Source organism: Palaemon carinicauda, chromosome 44, assembly GCF_036898095.1.
Source record: "Palaemon carinicauda isolate YSFRI2023 chromosome 44, ASM3689809v2, whole genome shotgun sequence".
Classification (NCBI taxonomy): Eukaryota; Metazoa; Arthropoda; class Malacostraca; order Decapoda; family Palaemonidae; genus Palaemon; species Palaemon carinicauda.
In genome coordinates, this window is record NC_090768.1 from 43,806,543 (window position 1) to 43,829,823 (window position 23,281).

A 23,281-nucleotide genomic window follows, 5' to 3' on the forward strand; every position below is an offset into this window, starting at 1 on the left:
CATCCTTTCAGTATTGTATTTTCATGGCTGTACATAACACAATACAAAAACATAGGTAATATTTCATATATATATATTTCATATTTAATATAGTGACAGAAATTTAACCATTTCACCACACTTATACAGTGCTGTCAAAAATAAACCCTATCACACTCATACTACTTGCATACAAATTTGTGAATCTGTCTGATATTAACCATTTAGTAGAAAATGCAATCATCATACAGACACTAGCATTCAGTACCCTAGATATCAAATAAAATAATCATAACAAACAATATGAAATTCAACAACTGATACTATAATATTCTTTGATGTAAAATTAATTTACAAGATGTATCATTGTATCTTGAAAAAATAAATGCAAGCAATGTTCAAAAAGAAAACTTACATTTCAAAGTAAAGTATAAATCTAAAATAGTAAAAATGCAGGGACTGCTAACTGTTGACACAATTGTAACAAAAGGTATTACAGTACTAAACACAAGTCTACACTACAGGTATTCCACAACTGGAAGTATAAAATACAGCTAGGATTCGTGATAATACAATGAATAGTTCAATGGTTCTGTATGTTACAAAAAGGGAAAATATAACTTTCTGATCTAAGGCAACTATCACGCTTTATCTGTCAAACTCAGAGATCCAAAGGTTTCCATAATTTTAGTTCCATCCATAGTGTTTGTCCTGCATTTTGAATATCTGAAAAGTACAGAAAATATATATACACTACAGTATGTAAACACAAAATATGTGAATACGTACATTTCAGTATTGCCGAATGATAAAATTTTCAAACGTGCAATTGTGCTGCTACATTTCAGTTTCTGACTGCCTCTTATTCCTCCCTCCTACGTTCCACCCATTTCCATTTCCATTTCTGCTGTCTCACAACATGCCATTTCTTTCTTTGACAAAGGAATGAACAGTAATCTCTCCATTTTTAAAATTCAAGCATTTGATGAGCCTGAGTGAGAGGCAAAGTCTTACTGTTATACCCTCTATGTTGCACTAAGCATGATCTGAAAGAACTAATGGCAAACATGGTATGGGAAATGATCAGTAAATCTGAGTAGTAACCCTGAAACAATTGTCCCTTACCCCGACCCTAGACAAGCTGGTGTTTATAAAGGATTAACTGAATGAAACTTCCTTACAACACTCCGTGGTAAGTTCACCTCCTCACAACTCAAAAAAAAAAAGACACAACATATGAACAAAACTTGTGCACTGAGACTCGCTACAAAATTAGATTGACATTGAAAAAGGGGGATCAACTTCATGGCCAGTAACACTTTCAACTCCCAACTTGACTGGGGAAGATTTTGGAACTGAAATGTTACTCGCACCCAGGTTAATATTAAAAACTGCATATAAACTAAAATGTTTCAGAGATACAAAAATTAAAGATCCCTTGACCAGATGAGGAATATTTTTCAAATAAAAGCTGAAATTTTCAGCCCATATAACAGAATTAGTAACATTCATGTGCAATAATTCAACTTGGACAATGGCCATGAGCCCGATAAAAAGTTATTACTTTAAATAAACTTTAAAATGCTTTACTTCCTTAATGCTCTACTTAGTATCATACTCAAATTTTCAAATCTAACAATATGAAATATCAAAGAAACAACCCCTAAAAAAAAAACATCATAATCAATCAATCATATACTTGCCTAAATGAATACAAAGTGAGAACAGATTTTCATCATGAGGATAAACCTAAAGTAAACAAATATGCAGTACTTGCACTTGGTATGTTTTACTCAGGTTTAGCATCAAATTGCCCCTGGTAAGAGACGAGAATAAGTTATTTCACGGTAGAACTTTGGTAATGTTGCGAGAGCCAGTCCAACTGAATATAAATAAAATATGGAAATGACATCTCCTACTTAGAAGCACCAACATTTGAAAGGAGTTTGATTTTGTTGGCTTGCACTCTACCTGATGAACCTTATAATCTGAAATACTTCTTTAGACTGAATGATATGCCTAAAGGATGAGAAACTGTATTCCTTTTAACCTGCTTGCTGTACTAATGAGAATCTCAAATCTTTGCTCAGACAGCATCTATAACGTTTACAACACTTACAAAAGGCTAATATTACTGCCATATCTTTGCTCAGACAGAATCTAATAGCCTGAAAGAGAATTGAATGGTACAGAAGTATGTTTTTATCTCAAAGTACTTAGAATGAACCCTCCCCACAAAAAGGACAGAGCAGGTCATTTGCAATACTCAAGACAAGACAAGGAAAGGTTCCAATAATAAATTCTGGGCAAAATAATAATCCCAGTTATGTCCAACCTCTAGAGTGCATGACCTTACCAAACCATGTGAATTTTGGTGAGCCATCTAGAATTTGTTGCACCATTTGATGGACAGTTTTCAAAAAAACTGCAATTGGCCTTCTGAAGTGGTTTGTGTAATTTAATCAGTCTATAATTGCGGTTCCAGGTGTTGAGGTGCCAGTGATGGGAGATGAGAATGAGAGAGAGATTACAATAGAGGAAGTGAGGAGAGCACTAGATGAAACAAGAGTAGGAAAAGCATCGGGTATGGATGGTGTGAAAGCTGAGATGTTGAAGGAAGGGGGTGTGACTGTACTTGAATGGTTGGTGAGATTGTTTAATGTGTGTTTTGTGTTGTCAATGGTACCAGTAGATTGGGTCTGTGCATGTATTGTACCACTATATAAGGGTAAGGGAGATGTGCATGAGTGTTGTAATTCAAGAGGTATTAGTTTGTTGAGTGTAGTTGGAAAAGTGTATGGTAGAATACTGATTAATAGGATTAAGGATAAAACAGAGAATGCAATCTTGGAAGTACAGGGTGGTTTTAGAAGAGGTAGGGGTTGTATGAATCAGATTTTTACAGTTAGGCAGATATGCGAGAAATATTTAGCAAAAGGTAAGGAGGTGTATGTTGCGTTTATGGATCTGGAGAAAGCATATGATAGAGTTGATAGGGAAGCAATGTGGAATGTGATGAGGTTATATGGAGTTGGTGGAAGGTTGTTGCAAGCAGTGAAAAGTTTCTACACAGGTAGTAAAGCATGTGTTAGAATAGGAAATGAGGTGAGCGATTGGTTTCCGGTGAGAGTGGGGCTGAGACAGGGATGTGTGATGTCGCCGTGGTTGTTTAACTTGTATGTTGATGGAGTGGTGAGAGAGGTGAATGCTAGAGTGCTTGGACGAGGATTAAAACTGGTAGGCGAGAATGATCATGAATGGGAGGTAAATCAGTTGTTGTTTGCGGATGATACTGTACTGGTAGCAGACACAGAAGAGAAGCTTGACCGACTAGTGACAGAATTTGGAAGGGTGTGTGAGAGAAGGAAGTTGAGAGTTAATGTGGGTAAGAGTAAGGTTATGAGATGTACGAGAAGGGAAGGTGGTGCAAGGTTGAATGTCATGTTGAATGGAGAGTTACTTGAGGAGGTGGATCAGTTTAAGTACTTGGGGTCTGTTGTTGCAGCAAATGGTGGAGTGGAAGCAGATGTACGTCAGAGAGTGAATGAAGGTTGCAAGGTGTTGGGGGCAGTTAAGGGAGTAGTAAAAAATAGAGGATTGGACATGAATGTAAAGAGAGTTCTATATGAGAAAGTGATTGTACCAACTGTGATGTATGGATCGGAGTTGTGGGGAATGAAAGTGATGGAGAGACAGAAATTGAATGTGTTTGAGATGAAGTGTCTGAGGAGTATGGCTGGTGTATCTCGAGTAGATAGGGTTAGGAACGAAGTGGTGAGGGTGAGAACGGGTGTAAGAAATGAGTTAGCGGCTAGAGTGGATATGAATGTGTTGAGGTGGTTTGGCCATGTTGAGAGAATGGAAAATGGCTGTCTGCTAAAGAAGGTGATGAATGCAAGAGTTGATGGGAGAAGTACAAGAGGAAGGCCAAGGTTTGGGTGGATGGATGGTGTGAAGAAAGCTCTGGGTGATAGGAGGATAGATGTGAGAGAAGCAAGAGAGCGTGCTAGAAATAGGAATGAATGGCGAGCGATTGTGACGCAGTTCCGGTAGGCCCTGCTGCTTCCTCCAGTGCCTTAGATGACCGCGGAGGTAGCAGCAGTAGGGGACTCAGCAGTATGAAGCTTCATCTGTGGTGGAAATGTGGGAGGTTGGGCTGTGGCACCCTAGCAGTACCAGCTGAACTCGGCTGAGTCCCTGGTTAGGCTGGAGGAACGTAGAGAGTAGAGGTCCCCTTTTTGTTTTGTTTCTTGTTGTTGTCGGCTACCCCCCAAAATTGGGGGAAGTGCCTTTGGTATATGTATGTATGTACAAGGACCAAGGCTCTTAATTACATTTAAGTGTTACTCAAGAACTTCTTTGAAGTGGTAAATTAACTTCTTTAACCCCACTGAAAAACCTGCATTTAGTATACAATACCCACAAGAGGGCAAATCTATAAATCTTCATATTGGATACAAATGTATATGAAAAAAACATGAGGTCCACTATAACTGAAATGGTAAATTTAGTATTGCATAAATACCTCTTTTGTTCCACTAACTACAAAACTACTCCATTTTGCTGAATAAAGAATACTGCAATAGCTGTGCTGTGCGGTCTCCAGAACTCGGCTACTTCTCAAGGCATTACTGAATAACCTTCCAGCTATTACCTAACACAATCGCAGGCTGAAACACCTGTACGGGATCAACATCTTGAGTGATATCGAGATGTCAGATGAATGATTTCCGTAACTCAATTTGCATCAAGGCATAAAATTTGATCTTATCCTCTGTGGGGTAAATCAAATCAGCTTCTGCATCAATATACAAACCCAGATACATAGCTTTCATTTACAGAAATAGGTTTGACTCCTACCCTTTGCTATGTAGCCCTAAATATTGATAAAACTGAATTAAAATTACTGTGTGACCATAATTTTCCTTTTTTTTTCTTCTTTTATCAGTTCAACATCCAAATATATCTAAAGTTTTATGGTGCAACAATACACTTCCACTATGGATGAAGTGAAGAAAGCCCTAGGTAACAGGAGGATACATGTGAAATTAGCAAAATAGTATGCTAGGAATAGAAATGAATGGTGAGTAATTGTTACACAGTTCCAATATGCCCTGCTATGACTGCTGAGGTAACGGCAGTAGGGGAGTCAGTATATGAGGCTTCATTTGTGGTGGAAGACAGGGGAGGGTAGGCTGTGGCACCCTAGCAATAACATCCAAACTCAGCTGAGCCCCTCGTCAGGCAAGGAGAAAATAATTGGAAAAAAAATCCCTCTTTTCTTTTTAATATTGGCTACATCCCAAAATTGATGCCAGGCCAAAAATGAACTCTACTCTACTTCTCGATTATAGGTGGATAAGGAAATGAGACTCGTCCTTGAGGACCAGAAGTGATAGGAAGTCTTGCTTCCTGACAGGCCAATATACAGACTGTATTGTATCCATTCTGAAAGTTTTGCAATACAATAAACCTTATTCAGCAAAAAGAAATTTAATACCATCTGCTATCTTCCTGTCACCTTTAGAACTATAAACAGCCGAATATAACCCAAAAGCAATTAATTCTGCACCTCGATCAACTTCTAAAACATTTATCTCACCTTAACATCCATTGTCTCTATAAAACCTCTTGATTTTGCAATTGAAGTGAACACTGAACAAGTGTCCTCAACATGAAATCATTTGCACCAGGTTAGAACCTCTGAAACTCCAATGATTCTACAAAATTACCATAAACATCATTCCAAAATTTGGTCACATTAGGAACTAACCTTTATAAAAGGCAAGAATATTAGAATGAACAGCATACTGTATTTAGTGGTATTATGTGGTAGATAGTATTGACAAAGGAGAATTATTGGTAGCATTTTAGGCCATTTAAAGTATATATGAAACTCAACAGTAGGAGTATAGCGTGCCTTAATAACGGCTCTCCTCCAATTCTTGCCACTTTCCCTCTTGAAGCGTAAACGCTATTACGGGGTGTAGATAGCTATGTGGCGTGTCAAGAATACGTCCTCTGACATTATGCGATATCCCTAAAGGCAAAAGCCAGGGATATTCGCGCCGGGAGTTAGAATTCTGGATACCTTAAGTAAAACGCTCTGGTAAATCTATTTTTGGGTGAGGTAGCCATGTCGTCCTGATGGACCCACCCTCCTTTTATAAAGGCTGAATGAATCCCTCCCAAAAGTACTGTATCTGTAGCACGTCGCTAACGCTACAAGGAATAACAAGATGGCTCTACTCTGTACAAAGTGGAAATACTGTACTATATTTTAGTTACAGCAGTCAAGTATAGAAAGTCTGCTTCAGTAGGATTTTACCCTAGGAGAATAGTGCCATCAGTGTAGCTCAAATGGTGTACTGTATGCATTACTTTGGGATTTTGCAGTGTCCCTTTGGCTCCTAGCTATACCCGCTTTTAGATATTTAATCTTCTAATCAGCACTTCATGGTATAACTGTGGGGGCCCCCTTCTTGTATTTCAGCACTAAATGGCCTCCAAGGCCCTTGCACAGGGTCATATAGTTCAAATTCATGAACACTGCAAGATTTTACCATATGCTTATCATCTTTTTCTATATTAGAAAAATACTCAATACTGTTTACCAAACTAAAATATCAAGTAAAGAATAAAAACTCACTTTTCAGCTATTTCCTTTAAAGCCCAGGCTGCGAGGCGCTGTGTCTCTTTCTTCTTTTGCGCTGTACACTTCGGAGATGATGAAACTTGACTACAGCTCTGATGAAATTAGAAATTTTTTATTATTACAGTAATACAAGATACCTAATTTACCCATACTCTCAGAAATGAAAAATAAATTCACAATTTTGCAATATTCTTGCTCTTCTAACAAGTTCAATGTACACAAAATATATATATATATATATATATATATATATATATATATATATATATATATATATATATATATATATATATATATATATATATATATATATATATATATATATATATATTAATTCAGTAATTTCATTACCTTCTCAATGTCAAAAATTAATTAAAAGGTAAAAAGCATTCCTTGTCTTGTTTCAGTTCAATAAATGAAAAGTTATAAATTATACTGTATTTCAATATACTGAACTTTCATATCGTGGATGCATACTATCAAAATTAAGTAAATATAGTTTATTGCACAATGGCTATTACTAATAGCCATAAACTACTGTATATACAACACATTATTGTTGCAGAAGCAATATTGTTTATTAAACATAAATAGATAAGTAAAGATAAGCCCAAACAAGAGGAAGCCTCATTGGCCTTGACCTGCTAGGCCCTACTCAGCATTTAGCATGCACATACTATTTCAAGGAAAGAGCAGCTAACCCAAACTGTGAGTGGACAAGTTGAAAACTTCAACAAATTTCTGACAAACTGTAATTGAAATTAAATGAAAACAATTCAACATATGCAAGAAAATGTTTGAACAAAAGATAGAATGCTGAACAAAATTCTAATACAGTAGTATGCTGACTGTTTTACAGTACATAAATGTTAACTACCCAATTAAATCCTCTTTATTATGGTACTCATCTCCCCCACCTATAAAACTAACTTTTATAACTTAACCCTTTTAACCCCAGGCTATTTGGAAATTTCCAACCCTTAACCCCCAAGGGGTTATTTTTTTCCCAGCACTTTTTGCAGTATATTTTTTTTTAAATTGCTCTAACAGCATTAATTTTTGTCATAGAGAGGTCAGGTTGGTCTCATTCTCTTGGAAAATGGCAGAATTTTCTAAAAAAGAAAAGATCAAAAATCTGAAAAAAAAAAAAATATTTTATAGCCTTTTTTTGCAAGGACGTACCGGTACGTCCATGGGGGTAAAGGGATGGCTTTTGTGAAACGTACCAGTACGTCCTTTGGGGGTAAAAGGGTTAAGTTGAAAAAGTAAATTTCTAATGAAAAATACCATAGAAATATAACAGGAAACTAAAAATTAACAATGATCCTTACCAAGAACAGTCCATATAATGCCCTTATGTTTCCTGGATTTAACTTTGCTGCTTGACTGAAGTAACTTCTGGCCAATTCCAAATTTTCTAGCCCTCCCTAAAAAATTAGATCAATAAATAATTACAAACAATTGAGATACGTTAAGTCTATACAGTAAGACCTTGACAACAGGAAACTGATAGTAGTTAAGCCTTTCATAGTTATTATGTTTACTGTCATTGTAAATTCATTCTTAAACCTTCAATTTACAAACCTAAGCATAGTAATAACAATAATATAAGTACATTAGCACATTGGATAAAGATAAAAAACATATGGTTATCCCAGTCCCCTTGCAAGTATTACCAATATATGGTATGATTATTGCATTTTTTTCAACTGAAAATAACATCAAAGCAGTTCCATCCACAGATAAAACACAATATAACCCATTCTCTTTATATAAGAAAATATAGTGAACAGAACATCTTGCATATTTAGTGATAAGAATTTTCTTAGGAGATGTATATGTCCGATTATGATCAACACTTATAAGTAAAATATGCTCCAATTAATTATGCTAACACTGGTATAGATAAATAAATGAAAGAACGATGAAAATGTAACAAAGAGAACTTGCATGATTATGATAGACATGGGTAAGTGTTGCAGTAGGGGACCCCCTCAGATACACACAATTATGTGTATGCTTTGTGATGATTCAATTTAACTGTATAAGATAATAGACTTTGTTCACATTTTGAGGGAAATTATTTCCCTTAGTGGCATATACTTGAAAAATCTTAGCATATCAATAAAATTTTGCTTTAAAGAGCGAAGTTAACTTATATAAAATATTATAAATCTGAACGATAAAATTCTCAATTTATTGACAATTATACGAAAGTGTAATAAGCTTGGGTAACTTTCAAGAACAAAAGTATACTGTTAATCAAAATGATAGATTTTCAAGAACTGCAATTTCATAAAAATACTGCTTTCCATTGAAGGAGAATATATCAGACGTGACTTTTACTATTCAATCCCTTTAATAATCCTTCAAATTTTATTTTTCCGAAGAATGTTCTTTTAGATTTCCCAAAAATCGTCAGATTGTAAGTCTTGTTACTGAAGACTAAAATTTTACTTTCTATTTACGATTGCAATCTCCACACATTTTCCCTTGGTAAAAAATTCAAGACAATTTGAGATATACAATTGAAATGCAGAATAGTCATATCTTCACGAAGAAAGAAAGAAATGAGCAGTTAAAACATCAAATGAGGATCTAGGTTAGGATTAGGCCTATAGCCTAACCTAAAATGTTTTACCACATTTATGTTTTCTATACAGTAATATTAACAAGTGTTTTTTTCATATAATTTCACATTATGCCCATTCTTAACATGAACAGACAAAGATTTAGACACTTTAATAAGGCCTATGTAAGAGAGAAAACCTCTTTAAAGGGGGAGAATCTTTATGAAACTTCTTTTATTAACTTATGTCATTAAACAACTGCTTTCTCATAAAAGCATCTTTGGTTCCTCATTCTTATACACTGATGTATATTTTATTTAAAGTAATAGGTTCTTCCTCTTCTGTATACAGATTCTATTCAAAGTAACAGGTTCTTCCCTTTTGTATACAGATTGTAATCAAAGTAAAGGGTTCTTCAATTTTGTATACAGAAGTTACTGCCTTATATTGCAATCTTATAATTTTTGTAGAATAAGTGGACTTGAGTTTTCTATTTCCAGTCGTCTAGCCTGGTTGTTGTCTTGCTACCACTTTTCTAGTTTTTTCCTGATGACTGAGGCCATCTTTTTATACAACCTATGTCAACAAATTGCAACAATCTCTCCAATTAAAAATTTGTGGCAACCCATGAAGAGCGGTAAACGACTACCTCATAAGAACAATTCTGGCATAAAGATTTTAGTATGAAAAGTCTCACTTGATAATTGTAAGAGGTGACCACCATCAAGTAGTTAGTGAACATATATACTGATTTGCTGGAACAGTAAAGGCTTTAAAAAAAATACTGTAATTTCTTCCTTAGAACATAAACCTGCTAACAGACAAATCAAGACAAAAATATCTCCTTGAAAGATACAATTAAGTATATAACCGAACCATACAAATCTTGAGGTACTCTAACAACTTAGTCAAAACATTGTCCTTACAATTAGTAATATGAAATAAGCTATTGATATATAAGATGACTTAAAATTAATATGCTAATAAATGTGACAGTAATGGAATCAAATACTACATCCAGCCTCCTTCATACCGCATTTACAATTGCAAACCAAAGTAGTTAAAATACTGTAAACTCCTCTACTCTACAAAGCTGCCAGTTTTAATTTGAGATTGTAGTACTTTACATGGTATTACCAAACTATTTACAGTAATGTACAGTATTTTATTTAGAGCATAAAGGAATCTTTGTAGCACAACATAATACAGTCAAAGCATTCTTTACTTTCAGTTTTCGTTGATACGTAAAGAATTGCAGCACTATCAAGTCTACCAGTCAAATTTCGTTTTATGGTTTTTAAACCCAAACAAATGTTTTAACTCATTTAGAAAATAAATAGACAAGTATAAAAATAATCAGGAATTAAATACTGTAGAACACAACATACACAGTACAGTATATTAATTTTGGTTATTTTATTTCTTATTAAATTATATAATAGTTACCTATTATCAGAGGGAACAAAAATGCTGTTGACTGGCTAACAAGTTAGTAGAAGCTAGGTAAATAAACCCTAGATGCATGAATAACTTAAGCAAACATACCACCTATGCCTTATACTGCTGAGGAGTTAATTATTCCAAACAATATCAAATAGAATGATAAACTACCAACGTTGTAGAGGCCTACGAAAATAACTATTTACTCTGGCAAGACTATTATAAATACAGTCACATAGTCTACAACCAAAACAAACTATCTAGAACCCGTTACAAAAGTTTACAAAAGTATACATTAATTATAAAGACAACTTACTTTATAGTCCTTGCCCTATGATAAAACGGAAAACAAATTTTCAAATCCATGCACGAGTGATCACATAAACATATCTATCCAATTTTTAAATGAAAGTAATGTACATATTAAATATGTTGAGGTCAACTACAGCACAAACTTGCACGCTTTACTTTAGCTACTATAAATGCGGACTGAATAAAATAATCATTCAGAATTATTATTATTTTCCTGTTTGCAAATTGTACCACAATCTGCTAAACGACCTAACAAAAGTACTAATACTATAACTGTACATCTTTTCAATTGAAAAAATATGCCTTTTACACACTGAAAACACAATTCATATAAGTATTTCATTTCTGTGCAGAAAAATACTATACCTACAACAAAGTGGAGCAATAAAACACATTTCTGTTGTTTAATCCAAGTACATAATGATTTAATCATCTACTGTATTACTTCTCAAAAATTATCAATGTGTAAATAATTTTACAAATTACCTAATTAATTACTACGATCCCTTCAGATATTTTACTGGAGATATACTTTAAGAAATATCAGAACAAGAAACAAACAATGCTATTAAAAGTGATACATAGAAAAATATATATGTCATTTTGGTTTTCTGAAAATTGATGAGAACTGCTTCTCCCATATGCGTTTACCTCTAAGATCATACAACAGAAAACGAACACACTCCGTGATACATGAAATGAATATTAGCAACAATTTGATTAAGGAATTTCTTACTTAAATATGACAAATTCGGAGATAATTTGTATTTTTCCTAACTATACAAACCTTAGCTATTTACATGGGGTAATTACTTCGGCGTAGCTGAATGACGAGCCATAAAAGTTTTAACGAAGGTTTACTACCCCGCCGCTAGTTAGCGGGGGGTAGGGAGGGGTAGCTAGCTACCCCCCTCACACACACCGGTGAATGCTTCACTTTGCTTAGAGGTAGGACTTATCCCGGGGGACAGGGCTGGCGGGCACATATGTGTAAATAGCTAAGGTTTGTATAGTTAGGAAAAATACAAATTATCTAAGAATTTGTCATTTGTTCCGTAACTGAAATACAAACCACGCTATTTACATGGGGTGACTCAACCCTTAGGAAGGGCGGTAAGTCCCCTGCCATACTGGCTTTGGCTTGCCCGGGAACCCCAGATTCGAGTGTGTAAGTACTCAAGAAGGGGTCCCTGCTCCTCGCTGGCAGCTGTGAAACTGCTGCGGCCTACATGAGCTGTGTGTGAAGGTGAGAAGTGACTCGTCCTAGGAAGTTGACCTGGAGTTCTTCAGATGGAAATCTAGGCTAGGACTCTCCCAATACCACCTCGTTAGGGTATGGGGACATGACAATACATTTTAATACTAGGAACACAAGGGAACATGGCTTACCTGCAGAGGTTCGAGGTCAGCTGTGCAGAGAACCCAGGATACTGCTTTATCCAAGGGAGGAGAGGATGAAGAAAAGAATAAGGGCCAGACAGATCTTTTCATTCACGCAGACTAAAACCGGGTAACAATGCCCTCAACCTTCTGCTACTTGTCCATTAAGGAGCCTGAGGTTAGACCAGCTGTTGTGCAGCCACCACAGGGCCGATAGAGAACGTATCGAGCCTCCTGTGTGTCACGTCTTGCAGGTAGTGGGCCGTGAAGGTGGTCTGACACTTTCACACCCCCAGCTTGCAGGACCTGCGTCACTGAATAATTCTTCTTGAAAGCCAGGGACGTAGCTATGCCCCTGACATCATGCGCTCTAGGGCAACGTGACGGAGGAGGGTCAGGATTCAAGGCCAGATGTATCACCTTGCGAATCCAGGCCGAGATGGTATTCCTGGTGACCCTCCTCTTCGTCCTCCCGGTGCTCACGAACAGGGCTCGCACCTGGGGACGAACTGCAGCTGTTCTTTTAAGATACAACCTCAGACTCCTCACTGGGCACAGTAGGAGATGGTCTGGGTCATCTGTTACAGAATGGAGACTCGAAACCTGTTAAGAGTCGAACCTAGAGTCCGGCACTCCCGGATTCCGAGTCTTGGCAACAAACTCAGGGACGAAGCTGAACGTTACCTCCCCCCATCCCCTTGAATGGGCGATGTCGTACGAGAGACCATGTAGCTCACTGACTTGCTTGGCCGAGGCCAAAGGTAGCAGGAAAACCGTCTTCCAGGTAAGGTGGCGATCAGAAGCCTGGCGTGATGGTTCGTAGGGAGGTCTCTTCAGAGACCTGCGAACCCGAACCACGTTCCATGGAGGAGGTCTCACTTCCAACTGAGGGCAGGTAAGTTCATAACTCCGTATGAGAAGGGAAAGTTCCAGCGAGGAAGAAATATCCATTCCTTTGAGTCTGAAGGCAAGACTTAATGCTGAGCGATAGCCTTTCACTGCCGAGACTGAAAGGCGCATTTCCTCCCGCAAATACACGAGGAACTCCGCTATTGCTAGAATAGTGGCATCGAGGGGAGAGATAGCCCTTCCACGACACAAACCACAGAAGACTCGCCACTTCGCCTGGTAGACCCCTGCGGATGACTTACGCAGGTGACCAGACATCCTGTTCGCGACTTGTTGCGAAAATCCTCTCTCTGTGAGGAGATGCTGGATAGTCTCCAGGCGTGAAGTCGAAGCGAAGCTACGGCTTTGTGGTAGATGTTGGCGTGTGGTTGTTTGAGTAGCTCGTGACATGGAGGGAGTTCTCTCGGAACCTCCGTGAGGAGTTGCAGAAGGTCCGGGAACCATTCTGCGTGATGCCATAGCGGAGCTATCAGGGTCATTGAAAGATTGACCGATATTCTGGTCTTGTTGAGCACCCTCCTCATCATACAGAACGGGGGAAAGGCGTACACATCGACGTTGTCCCACCGTTGTTGGAAGGCATCCTGCCAGAGCGCCTTGGGGTCCGGGACCGGGGAGCAGTACAGCTGGAGCTTGAAATTTAGCGCTGTAGCAAACAGATCCACCGACGGGGAACCCTACAAAGTCAGGACTTTGTTGGCTACTTGAGGATCCAAAGACCACTCGGTACTCACTATCTGCGTCGCTCTGCTCAGACTGTTGGCGAGCACATTCCTTTTGCCTGGAATGAAGCGAGCCGCTAGCGAGATCGAGTGGACTTCGGACCATCTCAGGATCTCTACTGCAAGATGGGATAACTGTTCCGAAAAGGTACCTCCCTGCTTGTTGATATAAGCCACCACCGTGGTGTTGTCGCTCATCACCACCACAGAGTGGCCCGCCAGGACTTGGTGGAACTTCTGAAGTGCCAGGAACACGGCTTTCATTTCTAGCAGGTTTATGTGAAGGTACTTTTCTGATTCTGATCACAGGCCTGAGGTCCTGTGGTTCAGAACGTGGGCCCCCCACCCTTTCTTTGATGCGTCCGAGAACAACATCAAATCCGGGGTAAGGACGAGAAGATCCACTCCCTTTCGTAGGTTCTCGTCCGCCACCCACCACTGGAGGTCCGTCCGTTCCGCAGGACCCATAGGGATCAGAGTGTCCGGGGAACCGTGACCTTGATTCCAACGGGACTTGAGTCGCCACTGGAGGGATCTCATTCTGAGGCGACCGTTGGGAACGAGACGGGCCAGGGAGGAGAGGTGGACGATTGTGCTGGGAGTTCTTCTCGATTGAGGAAAGGTCTCGCGACCTTCCTCAGCCTTGCTATCCTGTCGTCTGATGGGAAGGGTTTGTGGAGACTGGTGTCTATGATCATGCCTAGGTATACCAGTTTCTGAGAGGGCTGCAGAGAGGACTTCTCGAGATTTACCATGATCCCTAGATCCTGGCAAACTTCGAGGAGCTTGTCTCGGTGGCGAAGAAGGGTTGCCTCAGAGTCCGCTAGGCTCAGCCAGTCGTCCAGATAACGAAGGAGACGGATGCCAATCCTGTGAGCCCATGAAGAGATGAGGGTGAACACTCTGGTGAACACCTGAGGGGCTGTGGAGAGACCGAAACACAGCACCTTGAACTGGTAGATCTTGTTGTCTAGGCAAAATCTTAGGTACTTCCTTGAAGACGGATGGACTGGGATCTGGAAGTACGCGTCCTTCAGGTCCAGTGTACACATGAAGTCTTGTGGTCTCACTGCGAGTCTGACCGTGTCTGCAGTCTCCATACTGAACGGAGTCTGCTTGACAAACCCGTTCAGGGTTGAGAGGTCAATGACTGGTCTCCAGTCTCCAGACGCCTTTCTCACAAGAAAGAGTCGACTGTAGAAGCCTGGGGACCCGTCTACAACCTCCTGGAGAACGTCCTTCTTCAACATGGTCTGGATTTCTGCCCAAAGGGCTTGCCCTCTTGCCGATCCCATGGCAAGAGAGCACAACGACACTGGATTCGCTGTCAGGGGAGGTAGAGAGGCAGTGAACGGAACGCGATAACTCAGAGCGATCACGGAAATCGTCCAGGTATCTGCCCCGAGCTGCTGCCACCTTGTCGCGCAACTTTGTAGGCATCCCCCCACTGGTGGACATGCAGGGGGACTGCCAACCCTAGCATTTACGGCCTCGACTGTTACCTCTAGGGTTCTTGCCTCCCCTGGAGGACTTCTTGCTCCTTCTGCTCTTGGCAGGAAAAGGCTGAGACACCTTCGGCTTCGCTGCAGTGGTCTTCTTCGTGTCCTTAGCTGGACGGGGCTGCATAAATGAGAGCTGAAAGCTTGGGAAGGGGCATTATATATATTATTGATGATTGATGGGTTTGTATGCACCTACTTTTGCTTATAAACTTTTGATTTACAACCCAAATGATCATCGCATTGAAGTTTTGGCCCTGAAACACAGTGGGGATAGTTACTACCTGTTAATGAGTGAATGACAAGTTTCAGGACTCATTCAGATTACAAGCAAAGGCTATATATGATTGGTGGGTTTAGTATGAACAAATAAGGTTTACGATTGTATAAGAGCACAAAATAACAGGAGAATCGTTCCCAGCCCTAAACTCTAAAAATAATTATAAGGGGTCAATTACACAATGATTGTTCACACAGCACCACAGAATAACTATAAAAGAGTAATACTTGCACTTTACTACAATAAACATAGATAAACAGAACAAAACACTATCTATCTTAAACAATTAACATAATACATATCTATCTTAAACAATTAACATAATACATATCTATCTTAAACAATTAACATAATACATATCCAGAGTTTTTTAAAAAAGACTAAAACAACATACCTGAGTATACTTAATCTCTGCATATTTGGTATAAAATAAATGGTAGTGGGGATTGCTTAAGATGAGCTCCTCCATACAAAATGCAGCTTTACTGTAATCACCTTCTTTCAAGTAAAGATCACATAGTTCTTGCCATCCTTCGCAGTCTGACATAAATCTGCAAATCAATTAACATTAGAATTTCTTGACCACTTTTGGTATTTCCATATTAACTCTTTTACCCCCAGGCTATTTGGAAATTTCCAACCCTTAACCCCCAGGGGGTTATTTTTTCCCCAGCACATTTTGCAGTATATTTTTTTTTAATTGCTTTAACAGCCTTAATTTTTGTCATAGAGTGGTCAGGTTGGTCTCATTCTCTTGGAAAATGCCTGAATTTTCTCAAAAAATTATCAAAAATATGAAAAAAAAAATTTTTATAGCATTTTTTTGCAAGGACGTACGGGTACGTCCATGGGGGTAAAGGGATGGCTTTTGTGAAACGTACCAGTACGTCCTTTTGGGGGTAAAAGGGTTAAGATCAACCTTAAGTATAAAAGTAATTTAATTTTGTTTCGTAGCTATAAAAGAATTTTCTTTAATGTAAACACTACTTTTACTCATGATCGCATTCTTGAGAAGTTATAACACATGTACATAATCCTAATTAGAAACTAATTAAGACATAATTCATATGAAAAATCAAACATGCATAACTTCAAACCCACTGTAATTTTAATTCAGCTTTCAGCATAACTTCAAAAGTATTAAACTTTAAAAATTGAAGTCAGATGTGTAATTATGGATAGCTTTAATGAAGGTTACTATTTGTTCCCTCTCTGTTAGTACAGTATACTATTTGTTCCCTCTCTGTTAGTAAAATAACACCAGATTTTCTCCCCCCCCCCATACCAATGGTGACTTATAGTTCAACTAGTTTCTTAGTAAAGCATATGCTATGTATCATAGATAAGTACTGCACTGCCAAATAAAGAATCATGTTAATTGCCATGAAGATTATTTTTCTTTCAATAAATTTAGTAATAGACATAGTATGTATAACTTTTTTACATAATATCTTTTTGTATATGATAAAAAATGGTTGTGTAACAAAAATGACAAATTCGTAGATAATTTGTATTTTTCCTAACCATACAAACCTTAGCTATTTACATAGGGTATTACTTTCGGCATAGCTGAAATGGCGACCCATTAGACTTTTAACAAGGGTTAACTGCTAGCTACCCCTCCCCCCTCACACACCAGTAAACTGATTCACTTCGCTTAGAGGTAGGACTTCACGGGGGACAGGGCTGGCGGGCAAGTATGTGTAAATAGCTAAGGTTTGTATGGTTAGGAAAAATACAAATTATCTACGATTTTGTCATTTGTTCCGTAACCAAAATACAAACCACGCTATTTACATAGGGTGTCTCAACCCTTAGATAGGGTGGTAAGTCCCAGCCTTGCTGGTTTTGGCTTTGCCCGGGAACTCAGAATCCGAGTGTGTAGCACTTGAGATAAAGAGTCCCTGCACCTCGCAAGTCCCTTGCTCTGCAAGAAACGTGCGGCCTACGTAAGCTTGTGTGTGAAGGAATGATGTGTGACTCGTCCTAGGAAGTTGACCTGGAATCCTTTAGATGGAATTCTAGGATAGGACGTTCCCAATACCACCTCGTAAGGGTATGGGGGATGTGACAGTATTATCTTAATACTAGGAGCACAAGGAAGCATGGTTTACCTGCAGTGGTTTGAGGTCAGCTGTGCAGAGAACCCAGGATGCTGCTTTCCCCAAGAGAGGGGAGGATGAAGAAAAGAATAAGGGCCAGGCATATCTTTTCATTCATGCAGACTAAAACCGGGTAACAATGCCCTCAACTTTCTGCTGCTTGTCCATTAAGGAGCCTGAGGTTTAAACCAGCTGTTGTGCAGCCACCACAGGGCCGATAGAGAACGTATCGAGCCTCCTGTGGGTCACGTCCTGCAGGTAGTGGGCTGTGAAGGTTGTTTGACGCTTCCAAACCCCTGCTTGTAGAACCTGCGTCACTGAGTAGTTTCTCTTAAATGCCAGGGACATAGCGATTCCTCTGACATCATGTGCTCTAGGGCGACGTGACGGAGGAGGGTCTGGATTCAGGGAATGGTGGATGACCCTGCGAATCCATGCCGAGATAGTGTTCTTAGTGACCCTCCTCTTCGTCCTTCTTGTGCTCACAAACAATGCTTGGACTCAAGGAGGAATTGCAGCTGTTCTCTTAAGATAGAGCCTCAGACTCCTTACTGGGCACAGTAGGAGATGGTCTGGGTCATCTGTTACAGAACGGAGATTCGAAATCCAGAAAGAGTCAAACCGGGGGTCCGGCACTCCTGGATTTCGAGTCTAAGCCACAAACTCAGGGACGAACCTGAACGTTACCTCTACCCATCCCCTTGAATGGGCGATGTCATACGAGAGACCATGAAGTTCGCTGACTCGCTTGGCCGAGGCCAAAGCAAGTAGGAACATCGTCTTCCAAGTCAGGTGGCGATCAGAAGCCTGGCGTAATGGTTTGAACGGAGGTCTCTTAAGAGACCTGAGGCTCGAACCACGCTCCCTGGAGGAGGTCTCACTTCCGACTGAGGGCAGGTAAGTTCATAACTTCGTATGAGTAGTTCCAGCGAGGAGGAAATGTCCATTCCTTTTAGCCTGAAGGCAAGACTTAAGGCTGAGTGATAGCCTTTCACTGCCGAGACTGAAAGGCGCATCTCTTCCCGCAAATACACGAGAAACTCTGTTATTGCTGGAATAGTGGCATCGAGTGGAGAGATACCCCTTCCACGACACAAACCACAGAAGACTCTCCACCTCGCCAAGGTAGACTCCTGCGGATGAATTTCGCAGGTGTCGAGACATCCTTCCTCACTCTGTGAGAAGATTTTGGATAGTCTCCAGGTGTGAAGCTACGGCTTGTATGAGATGTTGGAGTGTGGTTGTTTGAGTAGCTCGTGTCGAGGAGGGAGTCCTCTCGGGAGTTCCGTCAGGAGCTGCAGAAGGTCCAGGAACCCCTCTGCGTGATGCCATAGCGGAGCTACTAAGGTCATTGACAGGTCGACCGATATTCTGATCTTGATGAGCACCCTTCTCATCAGACAGAATGGGGGAAAGGCGTAAACGCCGATGTTGACCCACCGTTGTTAGAAGGCATCTTGCTAGAGTGCCTTGGGGTCCGGGACTGGGAAGCAGTACAGCGGAAGCTTGAAATTCAAGGCTGTCGCGAACGGATCCACCGTCGGGGAACCCCACAAAGTCAGAACTATGTTGGCTACTAGAGGTTACAAAGACCACTCAGTACTCACTATCTGGGATGCCCTGCTCAGACTGCCGGCGAGCACATTTCTTTTGCCCGGAATGAAGCGAGCCGATAGTGGAAACGAGTGGACTTTGGTCCATCTCAGTATCTTTACTGCAAGATGGGATAGCTGTTGTGAAAAGGTACCTCCCTGCTTGATGATGTAAGCCACTACCGTGGTGTTGTCGCTCCTCACCACCACGGAGTGACCCGCCAGGTACTGTTGGAACTGTTGAAGTGCCAGAAATACGGCCTTCATCTCTAGCAGGTTTATGTGGAGGCACTTTCCGATTCTGACCATAGGCCTGAGGTCCTGTGGTTCAGAACGTGGGGCCCCCACCCTTCTTTTGAGGCGTCTGAGAACAGCATCAAATCCGGGGGGAGGACGAGAAGATCCCCTCCCTTTCGGAGGTTTTCGTCTGTCACCCACCACTTAAAGGTCCGTCTGTTCCGCAGGACCCATAGGGACCAAAACGTCTGGGGAATCATGACCTTGATTCCACCGGGACTTGGGCCGCCATTGCCGGGATTTCATCCTGAGGCGCCCAATTGGAACTAGACGGGCCAGGGAGGAAAGGTGACCGAGAAGACGTAACCATGATTGGGCTGGGAGTTCTTCTCGTCTGAGGAAAGGATCTGCGACCCTCCTCAGCCTTGCTATCCTGTGTGGAGATTGGTGTCCAAGATCATGCCTAGATATACCAGTTGTTGAGATGGATGCAGAGAAGACTTCTCGAGATTTATCATGATCCCTAGATCTTGGCAAAGTCTCAGAAGCTTGTCCCGGTGTCGAAGATTGATTGATTGATTGATTTAAAGTTTTCAGGCATCCTGACATCTAAGGTCATTGACGCCGGTAACATTTAATTTATGTATACAAAAATAAAGAATAAAATAAAATAAAAAATAAAAGAGTATTCAATTAAAATCATAAAAGTTGAATGCCATAAAAATTAAATAGTTTTCAGAAGACCTGCTTCTGAAATAAATCTAAAAATGCCACTTGCATAGTAGGACACATCATTTCCAAGAATCTTGGCAAGGATGAACCTGCCACCCTCACCTCGAGCCTTAAACAAATATCTATTCCTATAGTTGTTATACAGTAATTGGGGCATTCGGTCAACAAATGCCTCACTGTTAGAGGTACTAAACAGTCGTCACAATACGGTTGGTGTTGGCCCTTCAGCAGAAACTCGTGTGTCAACCGAGTGTGACCAATACGGAGACGACAAAGAGACGTCTCCCATTTTCGGGGCATCATATTATACCTCCAAGGAGATATGACATTTGTTACCTCTCGCATTTTATTCCCATCTAGGCTATCCCATTGCTGTTGCAATTTATTGCAAACCAATTTCTTGATGTCAGGTAAGAAATCATTACAGGGAATGGGATACCTTCTTGGCAGCAACTCGGATGCAGCCTTCTTAGCCAGTGAATCTGCCTTCTCATTCCCAGACACACCTGCATGTGCTGGAACCCAACAAAATTGAACTGTTACACCTCTCCGTTCAATAATAAAAAGCCATTCTAAAATCTTTAAAACTATAGGGTTATTAGAATTAAAAACTTCTAAAGCTTGAAGGACACTCCTTGCATCACTAAAAATTGTAAAATTACCCTCCTTCTCCGTTATTTTCTCAATAGCGGTTAATATGCCATACAGTTCGGCAGTAAATATGGAAGCGGTCAGAGGTAGAGCACCTCTACAATTAAAACCATTACTATGTACTCCAAATCCAACATCAGATTTGGAGCCATCAGTATAGATAAAAGTTGATCCTCTATGTTCTTTAACATGTTCATTAAAAAGAGACCTGGCTTCTAGGTCTGACATATTCTTCTTATCTCCAATAAAATATTTACAAAAAGATATCTCTGGTAACTTCCATGGAGGCGTTGATGATACCTTGAATGGAAGTATCTTAATTCTAATTATATCCAGACTATTTAATAATCGTTTCACCCGAAAGCCATAAGGTTGAGGAGATTTTGGGTGCAACTCAAAGTATGATGCGTGTCTTACAAGGCTTGCAGTCTGAAAGGCTAGAGTGTTAGGGAGTCTTTGCAATCTAAACCAATACCGAATAATGGAAGACATTCGGTAAAGGTCTAGAGGTAACTCTCCAGCATCAACAAGGAGACTTGGGATAGGCGAGGTTTTAAAAGCTCCTATAGACAATCTAATACCTGCATGATGTATCAAGTCTAATATTTTTAACCGGCTTGGGGTGGCTGAAGAATATATTTCACATCCATAACTAATTTTGGAAAAAATCAAGGCCTTGTATAATTTTAAAATAGTATTGCGGTCTGCCCCCAATGATGTATGGGACAATACTTTTAAGATATTCAGAGCTTCAACACATTTAGCTTTTAATGCTTCTAAGTGAGAAACCCATGTAAGCCTGAAATCAAATATCAAACCTAAAAATTTAGCTTCACTTGCACATTGTATCCGTTGAACTTTAATGTATATATCCGGGTCTGGATGTATACGACAAAAATGGACAATGGTAGTTTTACTTGTCGAGAACTTAAATCCATTCATGTCAGCCCACTGGATAATTTTATCAATAGAGAGTTGGATTTTTCTCTCAACCATTGCCATTCTAGTGCCAGCAAATGATATTGAGAGATCATCCACAAATAATGTTGAGAGAACATCCCGGGGAATGACTGAGGATATCCCATTAATTGCTAGTGCAAAGAGGGTTACACTCAGCACACTCCCCTGAGGAAGTCCTTCTTCCTGACACTTACTCTCTGATAGAGTTTCCCCCACTCTCACTTGAAAAACTCTATGCGAAAGAAATGACTGAATAAATAGTGGTAGTTCTCCTTTTAATCCTAGTTCATGAATTGTTTTAAGTATACCATATCTCCATGTGGTATCATAAGCCTTTTCAAGGTTGAAAAAAACTGTCACATGGTGCTGTTTGGAAGCAAAGGCTTCACAAATAAAGGACTCAAGCCTTATTAATACATCAGTTGTTGAGTGCATTTTTCTGAATCCACATTGAATCGGTGATAAAATACCCTTCTTTTCAAGGTACCACATCAACCTTACATTGACCATCTTCTCCATGATTTTACATAAACACGAAGTCAATGCAATAGGTCGATAGCTTGCTGCTAAAAACTTGTCCTTACCGGGTTTTAAAAAGGCTAAAATAATGGCTAGTTCCCAAACACTTGGGTAACTATGATCATGCCATATTCTATTAATAATACTTAAAATAAATAACTTTGTATTAAAATGTACATGTTTAACTATTGCATATGGAATTCCATTGGGTCCAGGAGCTGTATCGTTGCAAGTAGCGAGTGCGGAATCAAGTTCTCTTTCAGTAAAAGGAGAATATTAAGATTCTTCCCTTCCTGTTGCAAAATTTAAAATTTTCTTTTCTTCAATGCTCCTGTACTGGTGACCAGGAGCTGCTACACTCTTGCACGATACATTTGAAAAATGGTCAGCCAGGGCATTGCTAACTTCATTTCCTTCAGTCACAAACTGACCATTCACTTTCAACACTGGTGGTGGGTTCAGGGTAAATTTGCCTGCAATTTTTTTTATTTTCCTCCATACAGAAGATGGTGGTGTTCTACTATTAATGGAGGAAACAAAAGCCACCCAAGATTGGCGTCTAGCTTCTTTCATGGCACGGCGTCTACACAATCTAGTCAGAGATTTTCTGGTGGCTCTGTGCAAGGCTGTTAATTCTGAAGACCACCACGGGACTGGTCGTCTTTTGAATATTCCTGTGGTTTTGGAAATTGAATTGATTCCTGCTGTATGGAGAGTTCCATTCAGTAGGTCTATGGCATCA

At 39.8% G+C, this 23,281-nt stretch overlaps 1 protein-coding gene across 2 annotated transcripts in view; it reads right to left on the bottom strand.

Annotated features, from left to right (window-relative positions):
* Window positions 1-23,281, bottom strand: part of LOC137634527 (ER membrane protein complex subunit 2-B-like) — a 53,041-nt gene continuing 29,760 nt past the window's right edge. Inside the window, exons 5-9 of one of the 2 annotated variants that reach the window (XM_068366975.1) lie at window positions 16,141-16,297; window positions 10,961-10,975; window positions 7,966-8,061; window positions 6,629-6,726; window positions 1-705 (exon numbers count right to left, since the gene is read on the bottom strand). In XM_068366975.1, coding sequence (XP_068223076.1) covers window positions 621-705; window positions 6,629-6,726; window positions 7,966-8,061; window positions 10,961-10,975; window positions 16,141-16,297 — 451 coding nt within the window. In that variant the 3' untranslated portion in view covers window positions 1-620. The remainder of the gene's footprint in view (window positions 706-6,628; window positions 6,727-7,965; window positions 8,062-10,960; window positions 10,976-16,140; window positions 16,298-23,281) is intronic. The other variant, XM_068366976.1, reaches the window with a different exon arrangement.